Source organism: Entelurus aequoreus, linkage group LG11, assembly GCF_033978785.1.
Source record: "Entelurus aequoreus isolate RoL-2023_Sb linkage group LG11, RoL_Eaeq_v1.1, whole genome shotgun sequence".
NCBI lineage: Eukaryota > Metazoa > Chordata > Actinopteri > Syngnathiformes > Syngnathidae > Entelurus > Entelurus aequoreus.
Genome location: NC_084741.1, coordinates 52,348,952 through 52,374,885, shown reverse-complemented (window position 1 = coordinate 52,374,885; position 25,934 = coordinate 52,348,952). Strand labels below are relative to the sequence as shown.

Genomic DNA, 25,934 nt, shown 5'->3' with positions numbered 1-25,934 from the left:
TCAAGCATGGTGGTGGTAGTATTATGTAGTATTGGAAACTCAAGACAGCCATGACATTATGTTGTAAACTTTTGATCGCGACTGTATGTAGCATAATCTACAAAGATACAAATAATTGTTCTTGCGACATCTAGTGGACACATTTAGAACTGCGGTTTCTTTCATTGAAAAACGTCGGCTCATTTTTATACTTAGTAAACTCATCCCGCGGGCCGGATAAAACCTGCTCGCGGGCCTGATCCGGCCCGGAAGCCTTACGTTTAAACCCCCTAATGTATATGATTCCCCACGTCAGAATTTGGGTCAAATATGAAAACCTTATTTGATGATTTACTACAAATACTATTGAATATTAGGGTTTTATTTCAAATGGGCACATCCCAACCACACACATACACACACACACACACACACACACACAGCGTTTGACTTGCTGAACGACATCTATCACAAAAGAGACGACTGCAGCAGCGTGTGTGTGCACACCTGTATCTATCTCTGAGCCTTTTGTATGTTTTTCGAGTGCACGTTCCCTCTTTGAGCCTTTTGTCGCCGCTTTGATCCGTCAATGTACGAGCCCAGACACGTTTCCCACACACACACACACACACACACACACACACACACACACACACACACACACACACACACACACACACACACACACACACACACACACAAGGTATAAATGGTCTCAGATCCACAATAAAGGTGCATTGTAGTCCTGCTATTGAGTTCTCTCCTCCCCCTCCTTGGTCACTCTTTTTAATTCCTCTTTGTATGACCCCTTCCTCCTCTCCCCATCCCTTAATCTCTATTTCCCTCCACTCACACCTTGCAGCCCTCCTGTCGTCACCTGACTCTTCTCTTCCTCCCCTCGTCACCTTTCTACCTTCCTCTCCCCTCCGTGCCAGATGAAAGCAGACATCAGCCTCCGTCTTTGAAGTGGCCGACACTGGCACACGCCGCCTTGCTTTAGCCGCCGAAGGGGAGGGGGGTCACAGGTTTTAGGAGAAAGGGTGGGAGATGAGAGGACGGAAGAGAGGGGAGAGAACGGCATTTAATTTAGCGAGGAACGGGAAGAAGCCCGAGCTGAGAGGTTGATGCAAATGATGTCATTCAGCCTTTACCATGGCAACCTAAGGAATGTCTTACCCCCCAAAACATACTCCAGCCTGACTGGCCAATTGTGTTGGGGAAAGAATTGTTTTCCCTCTGAAGCCGAAAACTGATCTTGAGTCCACAACTGCTCAGTAAAGCATCACTTTTTTTTTAGTTTGTCCCACAACTCCTTTTGCAACTCTTTTTGTGACCTTTGAATTCCTTGTTTGCCCATTATGTCTTCTTCTTAATGCAGCAATATGTGGAAGTGTGTAATGTGTCCAACGTCAATCGTATCATTAAAGAACTTTCTAACTAGTTTCTTTTTCTACAGTGTTACCTCGGTTTTTGTGAGTTGAGGTAAGTGAAAAGGTTCATTGTCAACAGTGAGTGTCACATTTATCCTATAATGCAGACTTGGGCATTCTGCGGCCCGCGGGCCACATCCGGCCCTTTGTGCGTCCCTGTCCGGCCCGCGTGAGGCCAAACATAAATTACAAAATAAATTCAAAAAAGTATCTATGTCGAGTGTGCAATACAACGGTGCTGCTTTTGTTTTGAAAAGCGTTATTTGTATTACTTCCGTGTGGACGTATGCTCGTGCGCGATTGTGAGTGAATGTGAACAGCGGCAATCACAAATGACAAAATAAATTAAAAAAAACATATATGTCGTGCGTGCAATACAACGGTGCTGCTTTTATTTTGAAAAGTGTTATTTATGGGCGTATGTCCGTGTGTAACCTGTGAGTGAAGGTGCACAGCGACAAGTGATGCCCGATTACCCCCGAGATGCTAAAAAGAGAAAAGTTGATGACGAATGGCGTGTTTTCAACAAGACATGGACTGCCAAGTATTTCTTTACAGAAATGAAAGGTAAAGCCGTATGCTTAATTTGGGGTACACATGTTGCTGTGTTTAAAGAATATAATTTGAATCGCCACTACACGACGAAGCACGAGGAAAAATACCGGAATCTGTCTGATGAAGAGCGTGCAAGGGAGCCTGATGCATTGATGGTAAAACTACAAACACAACAAGGACTTTTTGCCAAATATAACACCCCCAGAGATGCAGCCGTCAGGACAAGTTTCGTCATTTCTCACAAAATCGCCAGAAAAAGTAAGGCGTTTTCTGACGGAGAGTTTATTAAGGAGTGCTTATTGGACTGTTGCGCTGATATGCCCAGAGAAGAGGGGCGAATTTGAGAACGTGTCACTCTCCCGGCGCACTGTAACGAGGCGGGTTGAGACCATCGCTGGAAACTTGGAGCTTCAGCTGAAGAACAGAACGGCCGACTTTGACTGTTTTTCGCTGGCTTTGGATGAGAGCTGCGATGTACGTGACACCGCCCAGCTGCTCATGTGGGATAACTGCAGACTTTCAAATCACGGAGTAGCTGGCAGCCATGCAGTCAATTAAAGAGACAACCAAAGGTAATGACTTGTTCACTTAGGTAAATGCGTGTTTGGACATGTTAGGACTGAAATGGGACAAGCTGGCATTTGTGACAACAGATGGTTGTCCAAATCTGACGGGGAAAAATGTTGGACTTTTAAAGAGGATGCAGGATAAAGTGACAGAAATTGAAATGTTTGCATTGTATTATACATCAGGAAGTGTTGTGTAAGACAGTGTTAAAAATAAAACCATCAAAAGCAATCTGCTTTTGTATAAAGTTAAGTTAGGTTAAATGAAATTATTATTATTAAAATTTTATTGAAATATTGTCGGTGTGGCCCTCCAGCAGTGCTCGGGTTGCTCATGCGGCCCACGGTAAAAATGAATTGCCCACCCCTGCTATAGTGTCTTTAATTTGAATTGAATTGAATTGAAGTATTTATTTTAATTTAGTTATGTAACTAATGATGCAGCCCCAGGTCAAGTCAAATTGTTTTGGTGTACCCCTCAGATTATATTTAACTTTCTCTAAATCTAAGAAAATCATGAGGTCCTTAAACCATCGGGAGGCCTTGGGGGCAAACTGTGATTTCCACTCCAAAAAAATACTTCTACGAGCTATTAATGTTGCAAAGGCGATACTATCCCTAAAGGTCTGCTTAATTTTTTGATCGTTTGGTGGAATTCTAAAAATAGCCAAACATAGCCGAGTGACAGTTATCTCAAAACACTCGTAAATTGAAGTTGATGTACCACTCGATTTCATTCGAAAAGGTCAGACAAAGACTGAATAGCACGAAAACCAAAACTATTTTTCACCCAAAAATAATGCAAATCCAATTAATTATTTCCAGACAATCAAAAATATTATCTGAAATCACAAGTTAGTGTTTTTCTCTTTCTTTATCAAAGTGCTGGCATTTACAACTTTTTTTGGCACCATGGTGGATTACTTTGCAGTCATACGCAATAAAAAAAAAAAGCAGAGACTTGTGATGTTAGTGTTAGTTGGATCAGAACTACGGTGAGTCAGTCAGTGATGATGTCATTGAGGAGCGATAAAGCTTGGGGAGAATCATGCTGGGTTCCTCGAAATTTCCGAGTCGCAAGTTTTAACTGGAACTCAGGGCCGGATTTCGTACTCGGAAATTCAGAGAGTCCTCACCATCCATGAGTTGGCTTTCGAAGATGGCTGCTATGAGTGTAAACAATAATAGAAACTCCTTTAACAACCGTGGTTCAAATTGCCGACTAGTATTTGTCACAGTAAATTAACTGTAAACATGGTCTTGTTTGTTGGACATCAGGCTGAAGTAAGCTTCCGATTCACCAGCCTCCGATTCAAATGGTGGGTATTACTGATAGTTGATAACAAACTGATACATTTTACTTAAAATGTCATCATCATTGAAAAATTGTGTCACTTGTGCAAAATAAATCAAAATGTTTTTGTTTTTTTTATCCTTGTGTTTCCTCTTCAGCCACCGAGTTTTAAGATCACAAATGGACCGCATAGTCAGTGTCCGCCCTGAGATCGGTAGGTCGTGAGTTCAAACCCCGGCCGAGTCATACCAAAGACTATAAAAACGGGACCCATTGCCTCTCTGCTTGGCACTCAGCATCAAGGGTTGGAATTGGGGGTTAAATCACCAAAAATGATTCCCGGGCGTGGCCACCGCTGCTGTTCACTGCTCCCCCTCACCTCCGAGGGGGTGAGGGTGACGGGTCAAATGCAGAGAATAATCTCACCACATTGTGTGACAATCATTGGTACTTTAACTTTTTTAATTTATATTCAAACAAGTCAGGTGCATGAATAGATTTCATGGCCATCTTAATTTCCGACTTCCTACTGGAACACCAATAACTGGGCTGTGACGTCATTCCCAGCTCTGACTTCCAACTTTCAAGGTTAATTCGACGCAGCGTTTCTTTGTGCACTCCAGCCTGCAGAATGACGCACAGGCAAACCGACTCGTTTGTCACACAAAATGTTGGGCCCTATGATAAACTAGACGGGAAACAACATTTTCAGTGAAAAGTAAACCCTACAACAACTGGTGTGTATAAAAAGTAACCACTGTATATTATTAGTCGCCAATTGTCGTCACTGCACACATGCTACCCACGCGATACAAAGATCAGCTTAATCAATATTAGGAAAATTCAACCAACACGCACTAAAACGGACAAATGTCAAAAACAAGATACCACTCTGTAGACCAGCATATGGTGCTAAAAAGTCCATAAAATCCTACCATTTCCATAACAAACTTCACCTACTTTGAAGCTAATAAAAAGTAATATTGACTAAAATTGACAGCAAAAATGAGCATTAAGGATTATAGACACAGTAGCTCTTACCTTTGGTGTCCAGTTTTTATGTTAGTCCATTTCCTGCTGTGACACAAATGATTTGTAGCAGAAACAATGATGGTAGACTAATGAAGGACACATCTTCTTCTTTGTGTGTTACGGTGGTTGGCATCAAGATTAGTGGTACGTTACTGCCACCTTCTGCTCCGGAGTGTGGGTCAGACATAGCTTACGTCCTAATTTCTATTGTGCAAAAAAACCTGAAACATACCAATTACAATTGAAATAACTAAAATACCTAACCAGCCCTTTGGGGTCGGCGTGGCTCGGTTGTTTCCTGGTTCGATCCCGAGCTTCTGTCATCTTAGTCTCGTCCGTTGTGTCCTTGAGGAAGACACTTCACCCTTGCTCCTGATGGGTGGTGGTTAGGGCCTTACGTGGCAGCTCCCGCCATCAGTGTGTGAATGTGTGTGTGAATGGGTGAATGTGGAAATAGTACCTTTGAACGCTTTGAGTACCTTGAAGGTAGAAAAGCGCTACACAAGTATAACCCATTTTACCATTTAAAGTTAAAGTACCACTGATAGTCACACACACACTAGGTTTGGTGAAATTACTCACTGCGTTTGACCCATCCCCTTGTTCCACCCGCTGGGAGGTGAGGGGAGCAGTGAGCAGCAGCTGTGGCCGCGCTCGGGAATCATTTTGGTGATTCAATCCCCAATTCCAACCGTTGATGCTGAGTGCCAAGCAGCATTTTTATAGTCTTTGGTATGACTCTGCTGGGGTTTGAACTCACGACCTACTGATCTCAGGGCCTAACCACAAGGCCCCTGAGCAGGTTTATCCACACACATCTGCCCTCTCTTTAACCCTCCTCATCAAAACTCCCAGTACCCCTTAACTCCGATAATATAACTCTGTGCTCTTTAAAAACTCTAATAGTGCCCTAACCTGTTTCCTGTCACTCAAATTATGTATACTTATATCTGCTGTCTCCTCTTCAACACAACTCTCTGTATTTTATATTTACTGCACATACCTCTAACATGTTCCGCACACTCCTCCTGACAGCCCTCACACAATTATGTTTGATGTTAGTTAGTTTATTATTTCTTCGGTCAGTGGTCAACAAAATAAACAAACAATTTTACATAAGCAAACTGTTTTACATTCATAAATTGACAATGTCTAACTATCAATGTCATTGTTCTATTTACCATACTGAGTGCCTCATTCATGAAAGGTTTTGCGTGTAGTAAAACATGTGCAAAGCTGATCTACTAAATGTGTGGATTGCGTCTGTTTAGAGAGCAAAATAAGGCGTGCCATCCATTTTGCGTCTCTGTCTTCATTAATATGCAAAATATAAGCTGATCATCAGAATGCTCACGATACTGGGAAGAGAAGATGCATCACTGTTTTGCGTTTTGAAAAGTACGTGCAAACTGACAGGAACACACACAGCTGTAGGAAAGGACCGACGTAGGACAGAGAACCCTCTGTCCTACGTGTGTGTCAACACTAAGCATATTTGGACTGTTAGAATTAAATAAATATTAAACATTTTGTCTCTTCAGCAACATCCTTTTATAATGTTATAGTTTTTGGATGACTTAAGGGAGTGATTCAAACAAATTCAATTGATGCGTTTTGGTGTCTGCTCGCGTTTTTTTTTTTAATGACGTTCGTTTTCATATAAAATATATATATTCATATTTCTTATATGAAAAAAACTTATTTCATATGCGTTTTCTTGCATATTCTTCTTCACATCCGCAGTCAGTGCCGCTGTCAGCTCCCAAGAGCGCACTGAAAAAAAGAGCGTGTTCCATTGCAGATGCACCGCAGGAGGCAAGACTGCTGCTTCCTTAAATGTCCATAAAAAGTGGTACATGTCTGCTGCTTGTTTGATAACACCGCTGAAGTGAATTAATGAACTCATATTATGTTTTGCATATGGTGAATGTTCATATTCATCTGGGAGAAAGCAAACCACCAGGTTAACTAGTAGGTATTTCAGTTTGGGCACATAATAACATAGGGCCCTTTAGTACTGACATTTGTGTGTGGAGTGGATTAGTTCTCGCTGAAGAAGAGGCAATAAAGTTGGACCTTGGTATGCAAAGGTGATAGCCCTAGCCGTGAGAAGAGACTACATTTTTAGCTTGATGTAAACATCTAAGATAAGACCTGCATCTGTTGTCTTCCCAGACACTTAAACACGAACATCTCCTTTTATGGTCACGATGCACGCTCCTGACCCAGCACGCACACCCAGATAATACGAGAACCGAGCAAACACAACACAACACAACACAAACAGAGCACGATAAAAAATAAATAACTAAAATTAATTGAACATAAAAACATAAAAACAGGTTCACAGCAGGTGTATTATGGGGCGCCATAGCAGGATGGATATCACTCAGTGTTAAAAGCCATGGAATAAAAATATGTTTTTAAGAGAGATTTAATAACAGGAAGAGAGGAGGCCTGTCTAACACTCAGAGGTAGGTCGTTCCAGAGCTTGGGAGCAGCAGCGGCGAAAGCTCTGTCACTTCTAAGCTTCAGCCTTGTGTCAGGGACCGTCAGTAGCAGCTGATCGGCTGATCTTAGGGATCGGGTGGGGCAGTAAGGCTGAAAGAGGTCGGAGAGATATGTTGGAGCAAGGTTGTTTAGACATTTAAAAACAAATGGAAGGAGTTTAAAATTGATTCGGTAACGCACAGGGAGCCAGTGAAGGGACGCTAATATAGGGGTGAAAAATCCCCTTTAAAATAAGGCGATCTGCACCAGTTATGAATAGCACATGCGGTCTTAGTCGATCACACGCAACACGCCTACTAATAGTACACGCTATTGTATTGATTGCACACTTTGTTTAGCGCCTACTTTTTGGATGTAAGTAAACCAGGCTCTATGTGGTGTCAGAATGATTTCTTCTCTCCTTACTGCACTGCCTTTCAACTTTCACACTCTGCTGTATTTCCCATAAATGTCCTCTTTTGCCATTCTTCAACGCTTTTCCTCCATATTTCACACTTCACCTCTGCCTTACTCATATTTACATGCATTTCTATGTGTCATTTTCTTAAAGCTCTCTTTGCCAACTCGACTGCCTTTTCATTCCCCCTCACACCTACATGAGCTGGTACCCACAACAACGGAACCTTACTCTCCTGATTTGTTCTTTTTGGAACTGTCTGCAATTTTTCTAATAAAATATCCTGGCGGCAGTTTGAACTGAATGAAGTTAAACCTGCCAGAACAGAAGCTGAGTCAGCACAAAGCAACACTATCTTTCATAGTAACTCCAACCACTAACTTTAATACTGCCAGCATTTCCACTGTATACACCAGGGGTGTCAAACGTACGGCCCGAGGGCCAGATCAGGCCCGCGAACAGGTTTTATCCGGCCCGCGGGATGAGTTTGCTAAGTATAAAAATTAACCATGACATTTTTGAATGAAAGAAACAGCTGTTGTAAATGTGTCCACTGGATGTTGCAATAGCAATTATTTGTATCTTTGTAGATGATAATACATATGTACAAAATAAGTACATCAGTCGAGGAAAATGATCAAACTACATAAATAACATCCTGTAATTTGATTTTGATATAATGTTTTTATCTTCATAGATTGAAAATTAACACCAATGATTTGACTGATGAACCTAATCACATAATTTATTCAGAAAATATAATAACGACAAATAAATTATATAAACTATGAACTGCAACAAGTAATTAAAAAAAACCAAAAAAAACCCAACAACATTATGATTTGTACAATTACAGAATGTGCTTCTTCTATTTTTAAACACAGAAAACAATCTGAAGTTGACTTTAATTTTGAGTTATCGTGCCGTGATTTTACCAGTCCGGCCCACTTGGGAGTAGATTTTTCTCTATGTGGCCCCCGATCTAAAATTAGTTTGACACCCCTGGTATACACCTTTAGTTTGTCTGCCGTTCTTTTGTTTACCCCAATTCCTTTTGTTGGTACCGCTACTCTAAACCAGTGTTTTTCAACCACTGTGCCCCGGCACACTAGTGTGCCGTGAGATATTGTCTGGTGAGCCGTGGGAAATTATGCAACTTTACCTAATTGGTCCAAAAAAATCAGAGTGGACCATGTTCCGTACGTCTATTGTCAAAGCGGCCGATTGGCGCTGTGGCCGCAAGGTGGTTGGTGCCTGTCGTGGCGGTAATCCTAGAACCCGCTGGTGGACACCAGCGGTGAGGGATGCAGTCAAGCTGAAGAAAGAGTCCAATCGGGATCTTTTGGCACATAGGACTCCGGAGGCAGCAGACAGGTACCGACAGGTGTGCAGCTTCAGCGGTCGCGGAGGCAAAAACTCGGACATGGGAGGAGTTCGGGGAAGCCATGGAAAACGACTTCCAGACAGCTTCGAAGCGATTCTGGACCACCATCCGCCGCCTCAGGAAGGGGAAGCAGTGCACTGTCAATATTGTGTATGGTGGGGATGGTGTTCTGCTGACCTCGACTGCGGATGTTGTGGATCGGTGGAGGGACTACTTCGAAGACCTCTGTCAGAATAATTGTATATAAGTTATCACACAACTTATTTTCCCATGAGTTCAGGCTGCCCTGCGAGAAGACAAAAGCTTATTTTTGATCTTATTAAGCAAAAGGCCTACCGCTTGTAAAACTCCACTGTGTGCGATGGGATGCGACGTGGAGGTGTAGGTTTCTTTGATCTATTGGACAGCCACAGGAAGACCTAGTCATGACCCGACATCGACAAAGCAGAGAGGGAGCAGACCTGACACCGCTCCAGGCAGCTTTTCTTTGAACTGTTTATGACCGAGTGCAGCAGCAGTTTATGGCCCCCCTCCCCTTAGAAACAGCTGCAGCTATGTAATCAGAAAAGGTCCTAATAAAGGAGGAAGCGTGGAACCCTTTCGTCAGAGTGTGGAACGACACAGTACAAGGGGCGGCGTGGCGAAGTTGGTAGAGTGGCCGTGCCAGCAATCGGAGGGTTGCTGGTTACTGGGGTTCAATCCCCACCTTCTACCATCCTAGTCATGGCCATTGTGTCCTTGGGCAAGACACTTCACCCTTGCTCCTGATGGCTGCTGGTTAGCGCCTTGCATGGCAGCTCCCGCCATCAGTGTGTGAATGTGTGTGTGAATGGGTGAATGTGGAAATACTGTCAAAGCGCTTTGAGTACCTTGAAGGTAGAAAAGCGCTATACAAGTATAACCCATTTATCATTATCATTACAAGGGTACAGGTTGACGCGCTCTCATCATGAGCTAAATTTAATCCTGTCTCTGTTTGATTCCTTGCTTCTTGTCTTGTCTAATATATGTCATCGGTATTTGAACCTGACAACCTCCTCAATCCTACCTACACGTCTTCCTATGAGGAAGCAGTGCCTGGGGAATCTGTGGTGGGCTCTCCTATTTCTGGGGCTGAAGTTGCCGAGGTAGTTAAAAAGCTCCTCGGTGGCAAGGCCAAGGTGGATGAGTTCCTTAAGGCTCTGGATGCTGTGGGGCTGTCTTGGTTGACAAGACTCTGCAACATCGCGTGGACATCGGGGGCGGTACCTCTGGATTGGCAGACCGGGGTGGTGGTTCCTTTCTATAATAAGGGGAACTGGTGGGTGTGTTCCAGCTATCGTGGGATCACACTCCTCAGCCTTCCCGGGAAGGTCTATTCAAGTGTCCTGGAGAAGAAGCTACGCCGGATAGTCGAACCTCGGATTCAGGAGTAACAGTGTGGTTTTCGTCCTGGTCTTGGAACTGTGGACCAGCTCTATAGTCTCGGCAGGGTTCTTGAGGGTGCATGGGAGTTTGCCCAACCAGTCTACATGTGCTTTGTGGACTTGGAGAAGGCATTCGACCGTGTACCCTGGGAAGTCCTGTGGGGAGTGCTCAGAGAGTATGGGGTATCGGACTGTCTGATTGTGGCGGTTCGCTCCCTGTATGATCAGTGTCAGAGTTTGGTCCGCATTGCCGGCAGTAAGTCGGGCCCGTTTCCAGTGAGGGTTGGACTCCGCCAAGGCTGCCCTTTGTCACTGATTCTGTTCATAACTTTTAAGGACAGAATTTCTTGGCGCAGTCAGGGTGTTGAAGGTATCTGGTTTGGTGGCTGCAGGATTAGGTCTCTGCAGATGATGTGGTCCTGATGGCTTCATCTGGGTAAGATCTTCAGCTCTCACTGGATCGGTTCGCAGCCGAGTGGGAAGCGACTGGGATGGGAATCAGCACCTCCAAGTCCGAGTCCATGGTTCCATGGTTTTCAGTAATGTGGACGCTGTATCGATCCGTTGTGGTGAAGAAGGAGCTGAGCTGGAAGGCAAAGCTCTCAATTTACCGGTCGATCTACGTTCCCATCCTCACCTATGGTCATAAGCTTTGGGTTATGACCGAAAGGACAAGATCACGGGTACAAGCGGCCAAAATGAGTTTCCTCTGCCGGGTGGCGGGGCTCTTCCTTAGAGATAGGGTGAGAAGCTCTGTCATTCGGGTATTATTCGGGCATCTGGTCAGGATGCCACCCGAACGCCTCCCTAGGGAGGTGTTTCGGGCACGTCCGACCGGTAGGAGGCCACAGGGAAGACCCAGGACAAGTTGGGAAGACTATCTCTCCCGGCTGTCCTGGGACCGCCTCGGGATTCCCCGTGAGTAGCTGGACGAAGTGGCTGGGGAGAGGGAAGTCTGGGCTTCCCTACTTAGGCTGCTGCCCCCGCGACCCGACCTTGGATAAGCGGAAGAAGATATATATATATATATATATATATATATATATATATATATATATATATATATATATATATATATATATATATATATATATATATATATATATATATATATATATATATATATATATATATATATAAACAAACCCCGTTTCCATAGGAGTTGGGAAATTGTGTTAGGTGTAAATATAAACGGAATACAATGATTTGTAAATCATTTTCAACCCATATTTAGTTGGATATGCTACAAAAAGACAACATATTTGATGTTCAAACTAAAAAACATTTTTTTTTGCAAATAATCATTAACTTTAGAATTTGATGCCAGCAACACGTGACAAAGAAGTTGGGAAAGGTAGCAATAAATACTGATAAAGTTGAGGAATGCTCATCAAACACTTATTTGGAACATCCCACAGGTGAACAGGCAAATTGGGAACAGGTGGGTGCCATGATTGGGTATAAAAGTAGATTCCATGAAATGCTCAGTCATTCACAAACAGGGATGCGGCGAGGGTCACCACTTTGTCAACAAATGTGTGAGCAAATTTTTGAACAGTTTAAGAAAAACCTTTCTCAACTAGTTATTGCAAGGAATTTAGGGATTTCACCATCTACGGTCCGTAATATCATCAAAGAGTTCAGAGAATCTGGAGAAATCACTGCACGTAAGCAGCTAAGCCCGTGACCTTCGATCCCTCAGGCTGTACTGCATCAACAAGTGACATCAGTGTGTAACCACATGGGCTCAGGAACACTTCAGAAACCCACTGTCAGTAACTACAGTTGGTTGCTACATCTGTAAGTGCAAGTTAAAACTCTCCTATGCAAAGCGAAAACCGTTTATCAACAACACCCAGAAACACCCTCGGCTTCGCTGGGCCTGAGCTCATCTAAGATGGACTGATACAAAGTGGAAAAGTGTTCTGTGGTCTGACGAGTCCACATTTCAAATTGTTTTTGAAAAATGTGGACGTCGTGTCCTCCGGACCAAAGAGGAAAAGAACCATCCGGATTGTTATAGGCGCAAAGTTGAAAAGCCAGCATCTGTGATGGTATGGGGGTGTATTAGTGATTAGTGCCCAAGACATGGGTACCTTACACATCTGTGAAGGCGCCATTAATGCTGAAAGGTACATACAGGTTTTGGAGCAACATATGTTGCCATCCAAGCAACGTTACCATGGACGCCCCTGCTTATTTCAGCAAGACAATGCCAAGCCACGTGTTACATCAACGTGGCTTCATAGTAAAAGAGTGCGGGTACTAGACTGGCCTGCCTGTAGTCCAGACCTGTCTCCCATTGAAAATGTGTGACGCATTATGAAGCCTAAAATACCACAACGGAGACCCCCGGACTGTTGAACAACTTAAGCTGTACATCAAGCAAGAATGGGAAATAATTCCACCTGAGAAGCTTAAAAAATGTGTCTCCTCAGTTCCCAAACGTTTACTGTGTGTTGTTAAAAGGAAAGGCCATGTAACACAGTGGTGAACATGCCCTTTCCCAACTACTTTGGCACGTGTTGCAGCCATGAAATTCTAAGTTAATTATTATTTGCAAAAAAAAAAAAAAGTTTATGAGTTTGAACATCAAATATCTTGTCTTTGTAGTGCATTCAATTGAATATGGGTTGAAAAGGATTTGCAAATCATTGTATTCCGTTTATATTTACATCCAACACAATTTCCCAACTCATATGGAAACGGGGTTTGTATATATATATATATATATATATATATATATATATATATATATATATATATATATATATATATATATATATATATATATATATATATATATATATATATATATATATATATATATATATTTATTTATATATGTATATATGAATATGATTATAGTTGACGCAGGTGTCTTGGGCTGCAAAATGTGGGTGACCACTGCTGTAAATGTATCAATAATTCATTATTAGTTGCTTCCTTGTGATGTCTATGGCATTTTTCTCATCTCTACTGGAATTGCTGACACAGGTGATGTGTTTAAAGCACCACTGCACACCCTTAATACTTGTGCTTGCACAGCATCCAACTTTTTAATTATCGATTTTGCCGCTGCGCAATATACCATACATCCATAATCCGAAGTGGACCTAAACAAGGCCACATAAAGTAACCTGACACACACCTTGTTTCATTTATCAATTTTTTTTACATTTATCCGCAATTATTTGTATATTGGCCTTTCCATGTTAACCTTGAATAAAAGACATTCTTAACTTAAGTCCTTCTATAACTCTCCTCCTCCAGTCTGTTTTTTCAACTGAGAACCTGAATCCCCAATCACATCCCAATTCCACCATCCTTTGAGTTTTCATATCATTTTTCATATTTCTTCCCCAGTGTCAGCAAACAGTTCCTTAAAAACACCATGAATCATAATATTAAACAATGACTTTAAGACACTCCCTGGTGGTGTACCATTTCTCACCTCATGTTGTCTATAAATACTGTCCAACCTAAATTGTCCATCCTAATAAAATAATGCTTTTGCCAATTAAACACTCCCCCCGCCCCTATGTCCATCACAATTATTGAAATTCAACGATTTGGTGCATTTGCAAACAGCTAAAATGATGTACAAAGCAAACTATAACCTGCTACCCAAGAATGTACAACAGTTCTTCTCAACAAAAGAGGATAAATAGAACCTCAGAGGAAAATCCAATTTAAAACATTTGTATGCACGTACAACACTTAAAACCTTTAGTATATCAGTATGTGGAATTAAATTATGGAATGGATTAAGTAAAGAAATCAAACAAAGCACCAATATGATTCCGTTTAAGAGACTGCTCAAACTACAAGTGTTTACAAAGTACACAGAACAAGGATTATAATGAACATCTTGAACCCTTTTTTTCCTTTTGTTTTATTGAGACAAATATTATTTATGGATTTGATAAGTGTATGCTTACTGTGGCATATTATTTATGTATTATTTATTTGTTCACTGTTCTGTTACAGAGAACAAGGAAATTGGATACAATTGCTATGGTATAAAAAAGGGTAGGATTAAATAAGCTCTGCTTCTTCCTACTACTTTTCTGACGTGCTGTAATGAAACAACTGGAAATATGTGATGCTTTACATTGTATCGTATGCATGTTCGAAATAAACTGTAACTGTGTCATTCAATAAAAACACCTTCCCTCCACATCATGTCATGTGTCCAAAAACACTGTGATAATTGACTCTTTTGCTATTCTGGGCCTTTTTTTATTTACGTTTCTAGTCTAAACATTAATTCCATTTTATTTCTTATTTTTTCTAAAACCCCTTTGATCATTTGCTATCAGATCTTTCTTTTCAATATCATATTTAGCATTGTTGTCACCATCCTCTATTAGTTGACATTATTTGCAGGTTAGTGCGAGTGGTCTGTAACTGGAGGGTTTGGATGGGTTCTTGCCAGTTTTTTTTATAGGAATTATTATTGCTTCTTTCTATGTTATTGGTATATTCCCCTTCTCTCACATCCATCCATCTTCTACCGCTTGTCCCGTTCAGGGCAGCGGGGGTGCTGGAGTCTATCTCAGCTGCATTCGGGCGGAAGGAGGGGTACACCCTGGACAAGTCGCTACCTCATCGCAGGGCCTCCTTCTCTCACACTTTGTTATAAATCTGCAACATCTTTGACAACACCCCTTCTCACAAATGCTTCATTTTATAACAAATTTGATCTGTACCTGTAGCGCTTGGTTCTGACCTGCTTGTTGCTGTCATTATTTCATGATATGTAAATGCTTGATCTATCCAATGGCCCATAACCTCCTTCCTTTTCTACCATGTTAATGTCTTTACTTTTCTTCTGAAAGGTTTTCCAGACTGTGTATTCTTGAAAATATATTAGCCATTATCCCTGCCTTTTATTATAATTTGACCCCAATGCAATAACCAAAACTGACTCATTACCCATTGACACATGAATGTGTTCCTGTGCCATCGTTCAAACAAAATAAAGTGTCCATAGAAGTCCCTGTGACTTTTATTGGTGGAATTTCTGGTAAACCTATTGGTCAATTTGAAATTTAGGATTTATTTTCTATTGTTTGGAAGATTTTAAAATGATGGTAATCATTTGGAAATGTTGCACTTTTAGATGAAACTTGTTTCTTTTCGTTACTAAGATCAGACCAATTTACAACTCTTGAGAATTTGTTTAAAAAAAAAAAAAAAGTGTTTGTCTTTATAAAATATGAATTTGTTTTCATTTGTGTTCCACTTCTTTTAAACTATGGAGGTTGTCCTAAAACTTTGTTTCCTAATTAATTAACTTTCAAGGTTTTTGGAGCCTCTAGGATGTGTTGATTAGGTTAATGATGTGGGTTTTAATTAACTAAGGAGGGTGTTGGATATGATGGACTTTGATTTTAAACTGCCCTCAAAAACCCCTAGGACAGAAGTGGGTGAAAAAAAAAAAAGAGTAATTTTAGCCAAAGGGGGTTTATAGACAGTTTATGAAGAACATATGGAGAAAGAATACTATTACGGTAGTTTGATCTCTTTCACTCACACGTGTAAACCCTAAAAAGTTTTGAGGCTGTGACTTGGCAATATAGTCTCAGCTCCCACCAAAGATACATTCTGCACTTGGTCACTCCAGGATGTCAATGTGCTCGACTGTTTGTTTATATTTCTGCCAATTTCAATTTAGTGCACAAACGGTGGACTCAGTTTCATGAAGGGTCTTGCTTAAGAGACAATTTATGTGCTTCATGGCCACATAACCAATCATAACTTTCATGCTGGTTTGTAGGGGGATCAAATATTTTACACAACTTTTGATATTCTGTTAATACACAAATGTAAAGTTTCATACCTTTGTATGGGTTCAACTTCCAAAATAAGCAACTCAAGTGCATCCCTAGTGCAAGTTTGTCTTATACAGTAGTTATGAATTGTTTTTTAGCTGCTTGTTGAAGTTTTACATATATTGCATGTGAGCATTGGTGTGTTGCTTTAAAAAAAAACTGCAATTTCTACAGAAACTGATTTGAATCTCCCACTTTCCATTCTTTTAGCTTCAGAATTTGATCATCTCAACAGTGAGGCATGCATCTGACTTAATGTCAAAGTGGCACTAACTACATTTCATGCCATACATAGTGTTCCAACACAAATGCTGAGTGAAGGGGAGAGAGGATGCAGCCAGGTGAAATAATGAGTCCATTTTATTGTTTCAGAACACAGCAGGCTACAGCAACCAGCTCCTCTGACTACCCTACCCTACCCCCACCCGCCGAGTAACAGACCAATAAGATCACTCCCGCACAAACTAGGTCTGCTACACCCCCTTTGGAACAGCAGGGACACCTTACGTGTCCACCTTTAAAGCAAGAAAATAGCTCGATATTTGGACCATAACTTCCAATTCATGTTTTATACAAAAGCTACACAATGTTACACTGCAACTGATTTAACCTTAGGGTTTTGGACACCATTTAAAATGTGACCAGATACTTTGATGGAGCATTACCACTAATAATAAAACACTACCAGACTTAAAATACAAAAAAGTAGTGAAAAAAAACAAACAAACGAGTATAATAATTCAGAATGGGGGGAAAAAGCAAGCTCGACGCACTGTGTACCATAATAGAAATCAGGAAAGAAAACTAAATTTAAAAAAAGTACGAACAAAAAAAAAATGAGTAAAAATGTGAAAGTACATAAAAAAATTTGTCCAAAATAAAACTGATCAAAATCCATGTGACGCATCAGGATTTGAAGTCAAGCCACCATCCTCCGGGTTCAGAACCGCACTTATCAAATTTGTCCCAATGGAGCTCTTATAGACAGGATGGGTCATCGTCAGGCACTTTCTAAAACCCTGCCTCCTCCATGTGGGCGAATTAAGATGCAGGTTCATCCAGATCACATGATACAGCTGCAAAGAGAACAGGATGATAAGTTACGGCCTAAAAACAGGAAACACACTGATCAAACATAACTTTGCATTTTGATCATGCAGCAGCCTCAGTGAGTAAAACTCAGACATTTCTCCTATCAATTCCATCACACATACATCTGACTAAACGTCAAAGTGTAGTGCTCAGGCACCATCTTACCTAGTAGAAAGTGTCGAGTAATGTTGGTCTTTGTATTTACAAGTCTGTGTCAAACCAGGCCAGTTGATTGGAGTCACCAGGTGGCAGGCCTTCGATCAGTTCCTGGGTATGTCCCAGATCAGGGAGCCCTTCCACAGGGGGATAATCCTGACCAGGGTGGTGGCCCCCACCCAGGTCATGGTCCATCATGGGTTCCATGCCCATCGAATCCCCGCCATAACCTCCAGAGTGGAAGGAACGGTAGCTTGGGTCTGGGAGAGTGAAGGAAGGTGGGGTTTTGGAAGCAGAACAGCTGTTAGAAGCACGTTAACCAACCAAGCACACACACACCACAGTAGTATCAAACAGCAAAACTAGCTTTTTGAATTTGTAGGAATTGTGCATATTTTAATCAAGCGCTATGTGACTGGAAAATTAGGTCTCCGTTGATGCACGGCAGGAACTGAAATTTCAATTTTCTCAGATGTGTCCCCATCTACTGTAAAAAGTGCAGTGTAAAGGATTTCACTTACCGTCCTGCCTATAGCCCAGAGGCTCTCCCTGAGCACCAATGTCCAGACCGAGGTCACCAGTCTGCAGCAGAGTTAGATGAAACTGAGCATTGAATGTGCAAAAATAAGATCCATTCTAGAACTTCCATTAAAAGCTCCATACTTCATTCCAGGCCATTGGTTCCGTCCTGAAGAGAGAGCTGGTGAGTTCTACAGAGAGGCGTTTCTTGTAGTCTTGAGGCTTGTCCTCTGACATACGGAACAGAACTGCTGCTGCATATGTGGCTGTGAATAGATGAAATATGACAAGTTGGCATATTATGAAGTTTCATATTGCCTTCATTAAATGCACAGTAAAGCAATATCATGCAACAGTGTCACACATGCCTTTTGGCCATAACAGTAATTCAAAAACACTTTCAAGTAGCCTAAATCAAAATTTCTGTATTTCACAATTTGTTTAATCAAGCCTGGTGGCAACAAAGCAGGATTAAGCATTAACGTACCAACGCCTTCATTGCGGCTATGCAGCAGCTCGGTGAGTGGGGCAGTCGCTCCTTCAGCCTCGATGGCCTCTGCGGCCTCTTTGTCCTGGGCCAGCTCACACAGGACACCTGCTGCCACACGCTGGATGTTCTCAATGGGAGAATACAAGAGCTGCAGACACAAAGAAAGTGCTTTAAACAATGTTGTCAGTCTGCTGAACCAAAGTCATTGAGGAACCAGACAATCCGACGGCAACTTTGCTTCTAGCAAACATCTCAATTGTTTTACCTGAACAAAGAGTGGAATTGTGTTAAGTCCCCTGATGACTATTCTGTTGTGGACATCTCTGGCTAGGATATGAAGTGCTCCTGTGCAGCCCTCCACAATCTCCTCCATGCGAACTCCCTCCTATAGAAACAGCAGTTAGTAAATATTAAGGATCTGTTTGTGGACTTAGTTCTTAGCCGGTAATGAGAACAATGCAATATTACAATTGTTACCATGCTAATGTTGCTGCATTATTAGTGAGTATTAAAACGCTCGCATGCACTCACCACAAACTGCTGCTGTGTTCCTCCCATGCTGGTGCGCCTTTGCGTATCCTGGTGAGCTCTGACCAGCAGCTGAACCAGTCTAGGAATGGCTCCTTGCTCCCTTAGAGGAGCGTGGTTTGCAGGGCACAGCGCCAGGTTACGGATCAGACCAACTGTAGCCTGAGGGATAAACCATTTCGTGTCAGTATGTTTTTTATATAATACCTTTCACTTTTAATTACAAGAACATCTTATCATGGTCATTTCAACATATATCATACCAACACCCATTTATTTACATGTTAATTGTTTGTATGGCCGGACATGACGCATGTGCTTACCTTAATAAGTGGCCAGTGTGATGGCGGATGCAACAATTTGACTACAACCGGCAAGCCATAATGCAGCCTGACTGCATTCTGAGCCATCTCGGCATCCTGGTGTCGAGATGTGAGGTGACGCAGGGCACAAATAGCTGGTTCTGTGATGTCTTCTCTGTCTCCAGCCCGTAGCACTGTGCGAACCAGAGCCTCAATTCCACCAACCTTTAGAGTGACATATGAGGCAATGGGCAAAATGAACATTAGGTGGGCCTTTTCCTCAAAAAATTACTTCATGGCTTTGAGTTAAAGACAAAACGAATACACAAAATATAAATTACAATTCAACCCTAAAATACAAGAACTAACCTGGCAGACCATCATCTTGTTTTTGTAGTTGTTACACGTCAGGTTAGAGAGGATGCCAGCAGCACAGGTCACCACGTTAATGTCATCACTACCAAGTAGTTGGACCAGTGTCCCCAGCAGACCCTCCATTCCCTCCTGAAACACAATGCCAAGTTAGCAAACAGGAATAATTTAATATCAAAGCAACTTTCAATATGTGTCCAAATTGTTAGCAAGTCAGGGATGTGATCAGGGAATAAAAAAAAAAAATGAAAAATTGGGATATAGTCTTTGTGCTACAAAGTTTGCAGCTTCACTTTATCACTGAGTTTTAAAAGCATACTCAACATCAAAATGATGCATTTATAAACATGGGCAAATAGACAAAAATATCAATACTACAATACATGACACCAGATCAGAGTATGCTGGCCACCAATTGGCTCAGCCTCAGTACGATTGCTATACTGGATTAGTGTGTAAGAGTGTAAATGTGACTAAAGGGTGTTATTTCATGTCAAGGAGGCTCTCATAATGGAAAAAAAAATGTATTCAGGTCATAAACACTTTATGCCCTAGCTATTAAAATATTTAATTGGCAAAAATTAATTTCCCATGGTTAAACCCAGAATGAACTAACAGCGACAACAGAGGGATTACCGGTAATGTAGTGGAAAGGGACAAATCACATCCATGACAAAGTGATTTTATCTGCAACCCAAGGGAACATGTTCACAAAATGTGTTGTATGTTTTTACCTGCTTGGTGGCAGCATCTGATAAGTTCCTGAGTGTCCAGAGACAGTTTTGGACTAGTCTCTGGCTGGGGTCTGTCAAGTGCAGTCCTAGAGCCTGCATGCCTCCTTCAACAACATCAAACCCATTTTAAAACACAGGCCTTTGTCAAAAAGGTGAAAGATAGCAACAAAAGAAAGCTTACCAGCTTCTACAATTGCAGGTTTGTTACTGGAGCAGACCGACAGGACTTTAAGAACTCTGCTTGTGGTCCACAGTAGTTTCTCATAAGTGTAAGTCCTCATGATGTTGACCAGCGCTTGGGGGCCTCCACTAGCCAGGATGATCAACTATCAAAATAAACAAATATTTTGATTACATTTTATCCAAGACAAGATTGTGTGATATTTCGAAATTTCACAGCGGACAACTCACCTTGCTTTCCTGGTTTCCATAGGCCAGAATTTGGAGACAATCTGTGGTGATGGCCAGGAACTTAACATTTGTTTTGTTCAGCAGGGCCACCATTTTCTGAAGCCCACCAGCTAAGCGAACGGCCATCTTTGCTCCTTCCTGGTGCAGCAGGAGGTTGTGGAGGGTTGTGATGGCATAGAACAGGACAGAGTCTACTGGTGAACTGCAATGCAGAAAAAATATTATTGGTTACAATACAATTGGGGAACTGGATTGTATTGTGTTGGTCCCCAATGACCATTTATCAGGAAAAAATTGCCAATTAATTCAGAAGGTTTTGTATTGCAACAGTACTTTACAGTAGCAAATATTTTAGTGAAAACGAGACAGTACGCTGCTTTACAAAATGTATAACACATTCCTCTTTTGTATGTCATTGACAGAAATCCATACAAAAAGTTATATGTTTGTATTTATGAAGATTTAAAGTAAATACTAGGTTTTGAAGCAGGCATACCCAAGCATTTTGACTAGAGCTGGGATTCCTCCAGATTTAAAGATTGCCAGCAGACCCTCTCTGTGGTGGGAGAGGTTGTGGAGGGTCCCTGCAGTGCAGCGAGCTGTCTCCACATCATTTGTGTTCTGCATTGTCCTGACGATGGCAGATACCATCTGAGGGGAACGCATGATTGCGTGCCGGGAAGCTTCTTTCTTTGATAATTGGTGCACCATCACGGCTGCTTTGTTTACTACGACCTTGAGGAGAAGAGAGACATGTTTGAGAATGATTGCAAAGCATTGAACAGCAGCTGTGATCAACTGTCAAAATATGAACCTGGTCCTCGTCATTAAGTAGTTTGGTAAGTTCTGGTATGGCTCTGGTCGCGAGCTCGGCGTCATCTTGATAGTTGATCAGATTGACCACAGCGTGTTTGAGCATTTGTGAAGGCTCTGCCAGCCTCTGAACATTTGTAGGATTTGCTGTGTCATACTGTGTGGAGGGGATCTGCATGCCCTCTTCAAGAGTCTCTGGGAACATTGCTGCACGCACCCGCTGGGCACGAGTCATGGCATACTGACCATCCAAATCTGAAAAATGATTTTTTTTACCTTGCAATACTCGAGGCAAAGCTTCTAAATCATTCAGCTGCCAGTCATGGGACTCACCTTGGACTTGTTCCTGGGAAAAATTTTGGTTAAAGCCTTGCTCCCACTCATAAATGGCCTGGTTGTTGTCAAGATCATCTTCTTCAGGATTTCCTTTCCCGCTGAGTGAGGGAGCTGTAGTGGTGGCCCCTGAATGGATGCCTGAATCCAGGTAAGACTGTTGCTGCCAGTGGCTGACTGCTGCCTTTCGGTCTGGCTCCATTGCCATGTCCAACTCCATCAAATCAGCTGGGGAGAAAAGTTGAATATTAGAACGTGTAATAAAACCAATACTTGAAAAAGTGGGACGACTTATCTTAAGCGTGTAGTTTGTACAATTCAAGTACTAATAGTACATTTTGGGCTTGGAGAATATAAACAATGTATGCTTTTCTATGCATAACGTAAGCATGGTAGGATAGTCCATGTGCCAAAGTGTCAACTTACCCTGGGAAGCCATGTTCCTTACCACTAAACACGGCTGTCACAGCTTCCTGATCTAAAAAAAAAAAAAAAAAAAAAGTCAGTTTCTTACTCCCAGTCATTCAAAGCTCATTAATAATCATTACAAATGGTAGATTGCAACACACTTTTAATTCAAATGTACTTTTTGCTTGCATAGTTGACTACACTGTACCACTTTTCCCACCTCACCGAAAGGGGAGACATCTTTGGATTCAGTTTTCTATAATAGGCACGCAAGTAAAGGGTACTAGCATACAAGGCCCACATAGAGCAAATACTTGTGTGAAAGAGGGTGGGAATTAGAGCACTGGGTGGAAGGAAAATAAGCAGTGGGAGGAAGGGTGTGCACATTCCTCACTCTTTGAAGATGAAACTGCCGTCTGCAAGTTCACTGTCAGATGAGAGTTTAAACTCTTGTATCAAGTTATACATGTCATGATGTATGAACACAAAAGTAACAACTGTTGACAATGTCACAGCAGCCTGAGCTAAATGTCCAAATCCCACCCAGATGAAGTACATTAATATACAGTATACCTGCCAAGAAATATATGGCATTAAGAGGGAACTAGTTCAACTTTGTTCATGGTTCTCCTTCAGCCCATTCAATCAGACTCCAACTTTTATATGTTTAAAACCACCACTAAATAGTCCAGTCTCAACAATGACGCATACACAAGGACAAAGAACAGCAGACCGCAAAAGTAGTAGTGCATTAGTTGAGAACCAGTGAGTGTAGGTTACAGCAAAATGTTGCTAATATGCAAATAGGATCAAATTACTGCACTGAATGACTTTTCTTCATACACACCCCAGCACCCAATTTCAGCTGTAACTAAAACAAGCTCAAGTAAGGCTCTTGGTGCGCCACTTCAACCCACAAAAATCAAATTCTAATTCACTGTTCGCACGCCATGCTCAAGCTGGAGAAGCTGGAGCTCCCATAAACTAACCCCCAGTTTAATGGGAACCATATGTGCAACACGAGACCTCATACAAATCAAAGCACATCATTCACACTAGAAGAAAAGTGGATCTTTGCATTCAACATTAAAGAGGAGCCAACATAAAAAGGCCAGTCTTTAATTGACACCAAACAAATGGCAGCCTTGCCATCAAACCCAGCAGACTAAACAAGTCATTGCAGTACTAGTTCCAAGCACTAAGAGAAACTGAATGGAAGATTTGTTTGAAGCCAGATGTGAGGTCTAGACAAAAACCCATATAACTCAACACAAGAGTCCTTGGCGTCGTCACAAGGCAGTTCAATCCAGATTCACACACACACGTACACACAAACTGGTGGTCATGAGGATTGTTTTTTTATTTTTAAAACATACACATGCCGTCAAAAAAAACAACGTACCTAGGTGTTTATCATGTGAAATAAAAACTAACAAAAACATGAACAATGCAAGATGCACAACCACCTTGCTGGGCCTAAAATTGATGTCAGCAGCAACTGAACTGAATACAATATTAGACTTCAGTGAACAATACCAATATGGATGCAATGGCCAAATATTCCTATTTCCACTTTAAGCAACTATTCCCAACCTTGTGAATGAAAAACAATGAATTACAACTTCTGAAGTTGTAGTTTGTTGACCAATTAAAACAAAAACTTGTCAAAACACTTCGCAAAGCTACGATTTGCCAATAATCCCCATCAAAACAAAAAGAGAATTTGGGTTGAGGGCCGACTTTTTTGCTTTCTATCAGAAATGCCTTACCCAAGCTGGATTTCTGGCAGAACCAAAAGCAACTACAGGTTTTTATTGTTAGCAAAGCAATGTGCGGGGTCAGCAGCCCTGACTGCTGGCTGACATCTTGCTATACATTGAGCTCCATGCCTGCAGCCTCTGCAACATAAGGCTGTCTCCTGTGGATGATGGATGCCTTGAGGGGAAACAGTTGCGGGAAGCAGTTTAGTAGTAAACATTAAAATATTTTCAGGCGGAAAGCGCAAGTCGGTCTGCATATATACAAATAAATCATGCAAAATAGCTTTTAAAGATACGCCTAATTTAGTGTGAATGTTCTAGGTGACTTAAGTGTCAACATCACCAAGGTGAAGAATCAGGCCAAAGTGTCGTTTTTTGATTGTAACATTTCACTGATTAATTCAAGAGCGATGTAGTAAATGTATGAACTGTAAAAAAGTTGATAATGGTGCCATTAGCGTGGGATGATGGTTTCCAGATAGCGATGGCATTTGTGGCAATTATGATAGAGTTCAAGTGGGGGTGTTGGTAATTGTCCCAATCTAAACCAATTCGAACGCAAATAAAACCAACATTGATGCCGCCTTTTATCCGCTCAAATACCGAATTCGCTCACTCAATTTTGATTTTTTTTCCTACAAATTAACAAAGTCAGTTTGAATTGCACACCTGGGCCTGCCGCTTGCATAACTTTAGTTAACACTCCACGCAGCCGCCCTCCTCCTCACAGCTGCAGGGCTGGCCCGACTTGGTTGCCCCAACACTCTTTACTCAAATTTCACACACAGGCTCCACCTCGTCTTCCTCCCAAAGCAACAACGGCTGGGAGGAATGTGTGGGTCTTTGTTTAAAAACCGACGACTTGGAAAAAAAACAATTTGCATTAATTTAGTAGAAACTACAACCACAAAAAAAGTCACAAACAGGGTCGACTAGGTTACACTTTTACAAGCTTAATGTTCACTCGACCAAATATTGTCGTCGGTGAAAGTTTTAACAGATACACTGACACATGCAAATATACAGATTTATTTAAAACGACAACGAACCAGTTGGCTTTAAAGCCATTATGAAAAGCTGACAAAAAGGGGGAACGTCTTATAAAAAAAAGAGTCAGTAAAGTGGAATGCGGCTAACAATCTACATGGGCTAACACTACATGCTACACTTTACTGCTGTAGGTCACAATGGTAACCGCTCGGGCTACTTGCAGAAGTCCTATGGGCGTTGAAACGACAATCCACTACCTTTGAATTCAACCACAACAAGCCATCGGCCAAACGGCCAATATTCCCCGTGTCGTGTCCCAGGTGGAAGCCGTGATGCAGCTGGGTGGGAGGCTAACTGCTGCTGCGGAGTCCCGCTCCACACCCGGCTCAATTCCGGTAAACTCTCGGCGAGAGGCAGACATGAAACGCGAGAAATTGTAGCTTTAACGTAGTAGCCTACCCTTATCAACACGCAGCAAGTCCGTCCACTCGGATCCCGGTAGATAAAAACACGTATAATGGTAAAAATGTCGAGAGGAAATGTGACGCCAAAAGTCAGCGGGAGCCCTCGTCCGCTCCCTCCGAAGTCAGTCAGTCACGTCTGGTCCAGGAGAGTGCCGACTGGAAAATGTAAGA

General features: G+C 41.8%; 1 protein-coding gene across 1 annotated transcript; it reads right to left on the bottom strand.

Moving 5' to 3' along the window:
• Positions 1-16,733: 16,733 nt before the first annotated feature.
• ctnnb1 (catenin (cadherin-associated protein), beta 1) lies at positions 16,734-25,934 on the bottom strand. Its single transcript, XM_062063509.1, has 17 exons — positions 25,759-25,934; positions 22,568-22,619; positions 22,142-22,369; positions 21,810-22,063; positions 21,492-21,730; positions 20,996-21,197; positions 20,766-20,910; positions 20,585-20,688; positions 19,848-19,982; positions 19,500-19,703; positions 19,180-19,338; positions 18,914-19,033; positions 18,646-18,796; positions 18,303-18,424; positions 18,161-18,221; positions 17,649-17,899; positions 16,734-17,467 (listed from the first exon to the last, which is right to left on the bottom strand). The coding sequence occupies exons 2-16, from the start codon at positions 22,578-22,580 to the stop codon at positions 17,685-17,687; spliced, it is 2,352 nt and encodes a 783-aa protein (XP_061919493.1). The 5' UTR covers positions 22,581-22,619; positions 25,759-25,934; the 3' UTR covers positions 16,734-17,467; positions 17,649-17,684.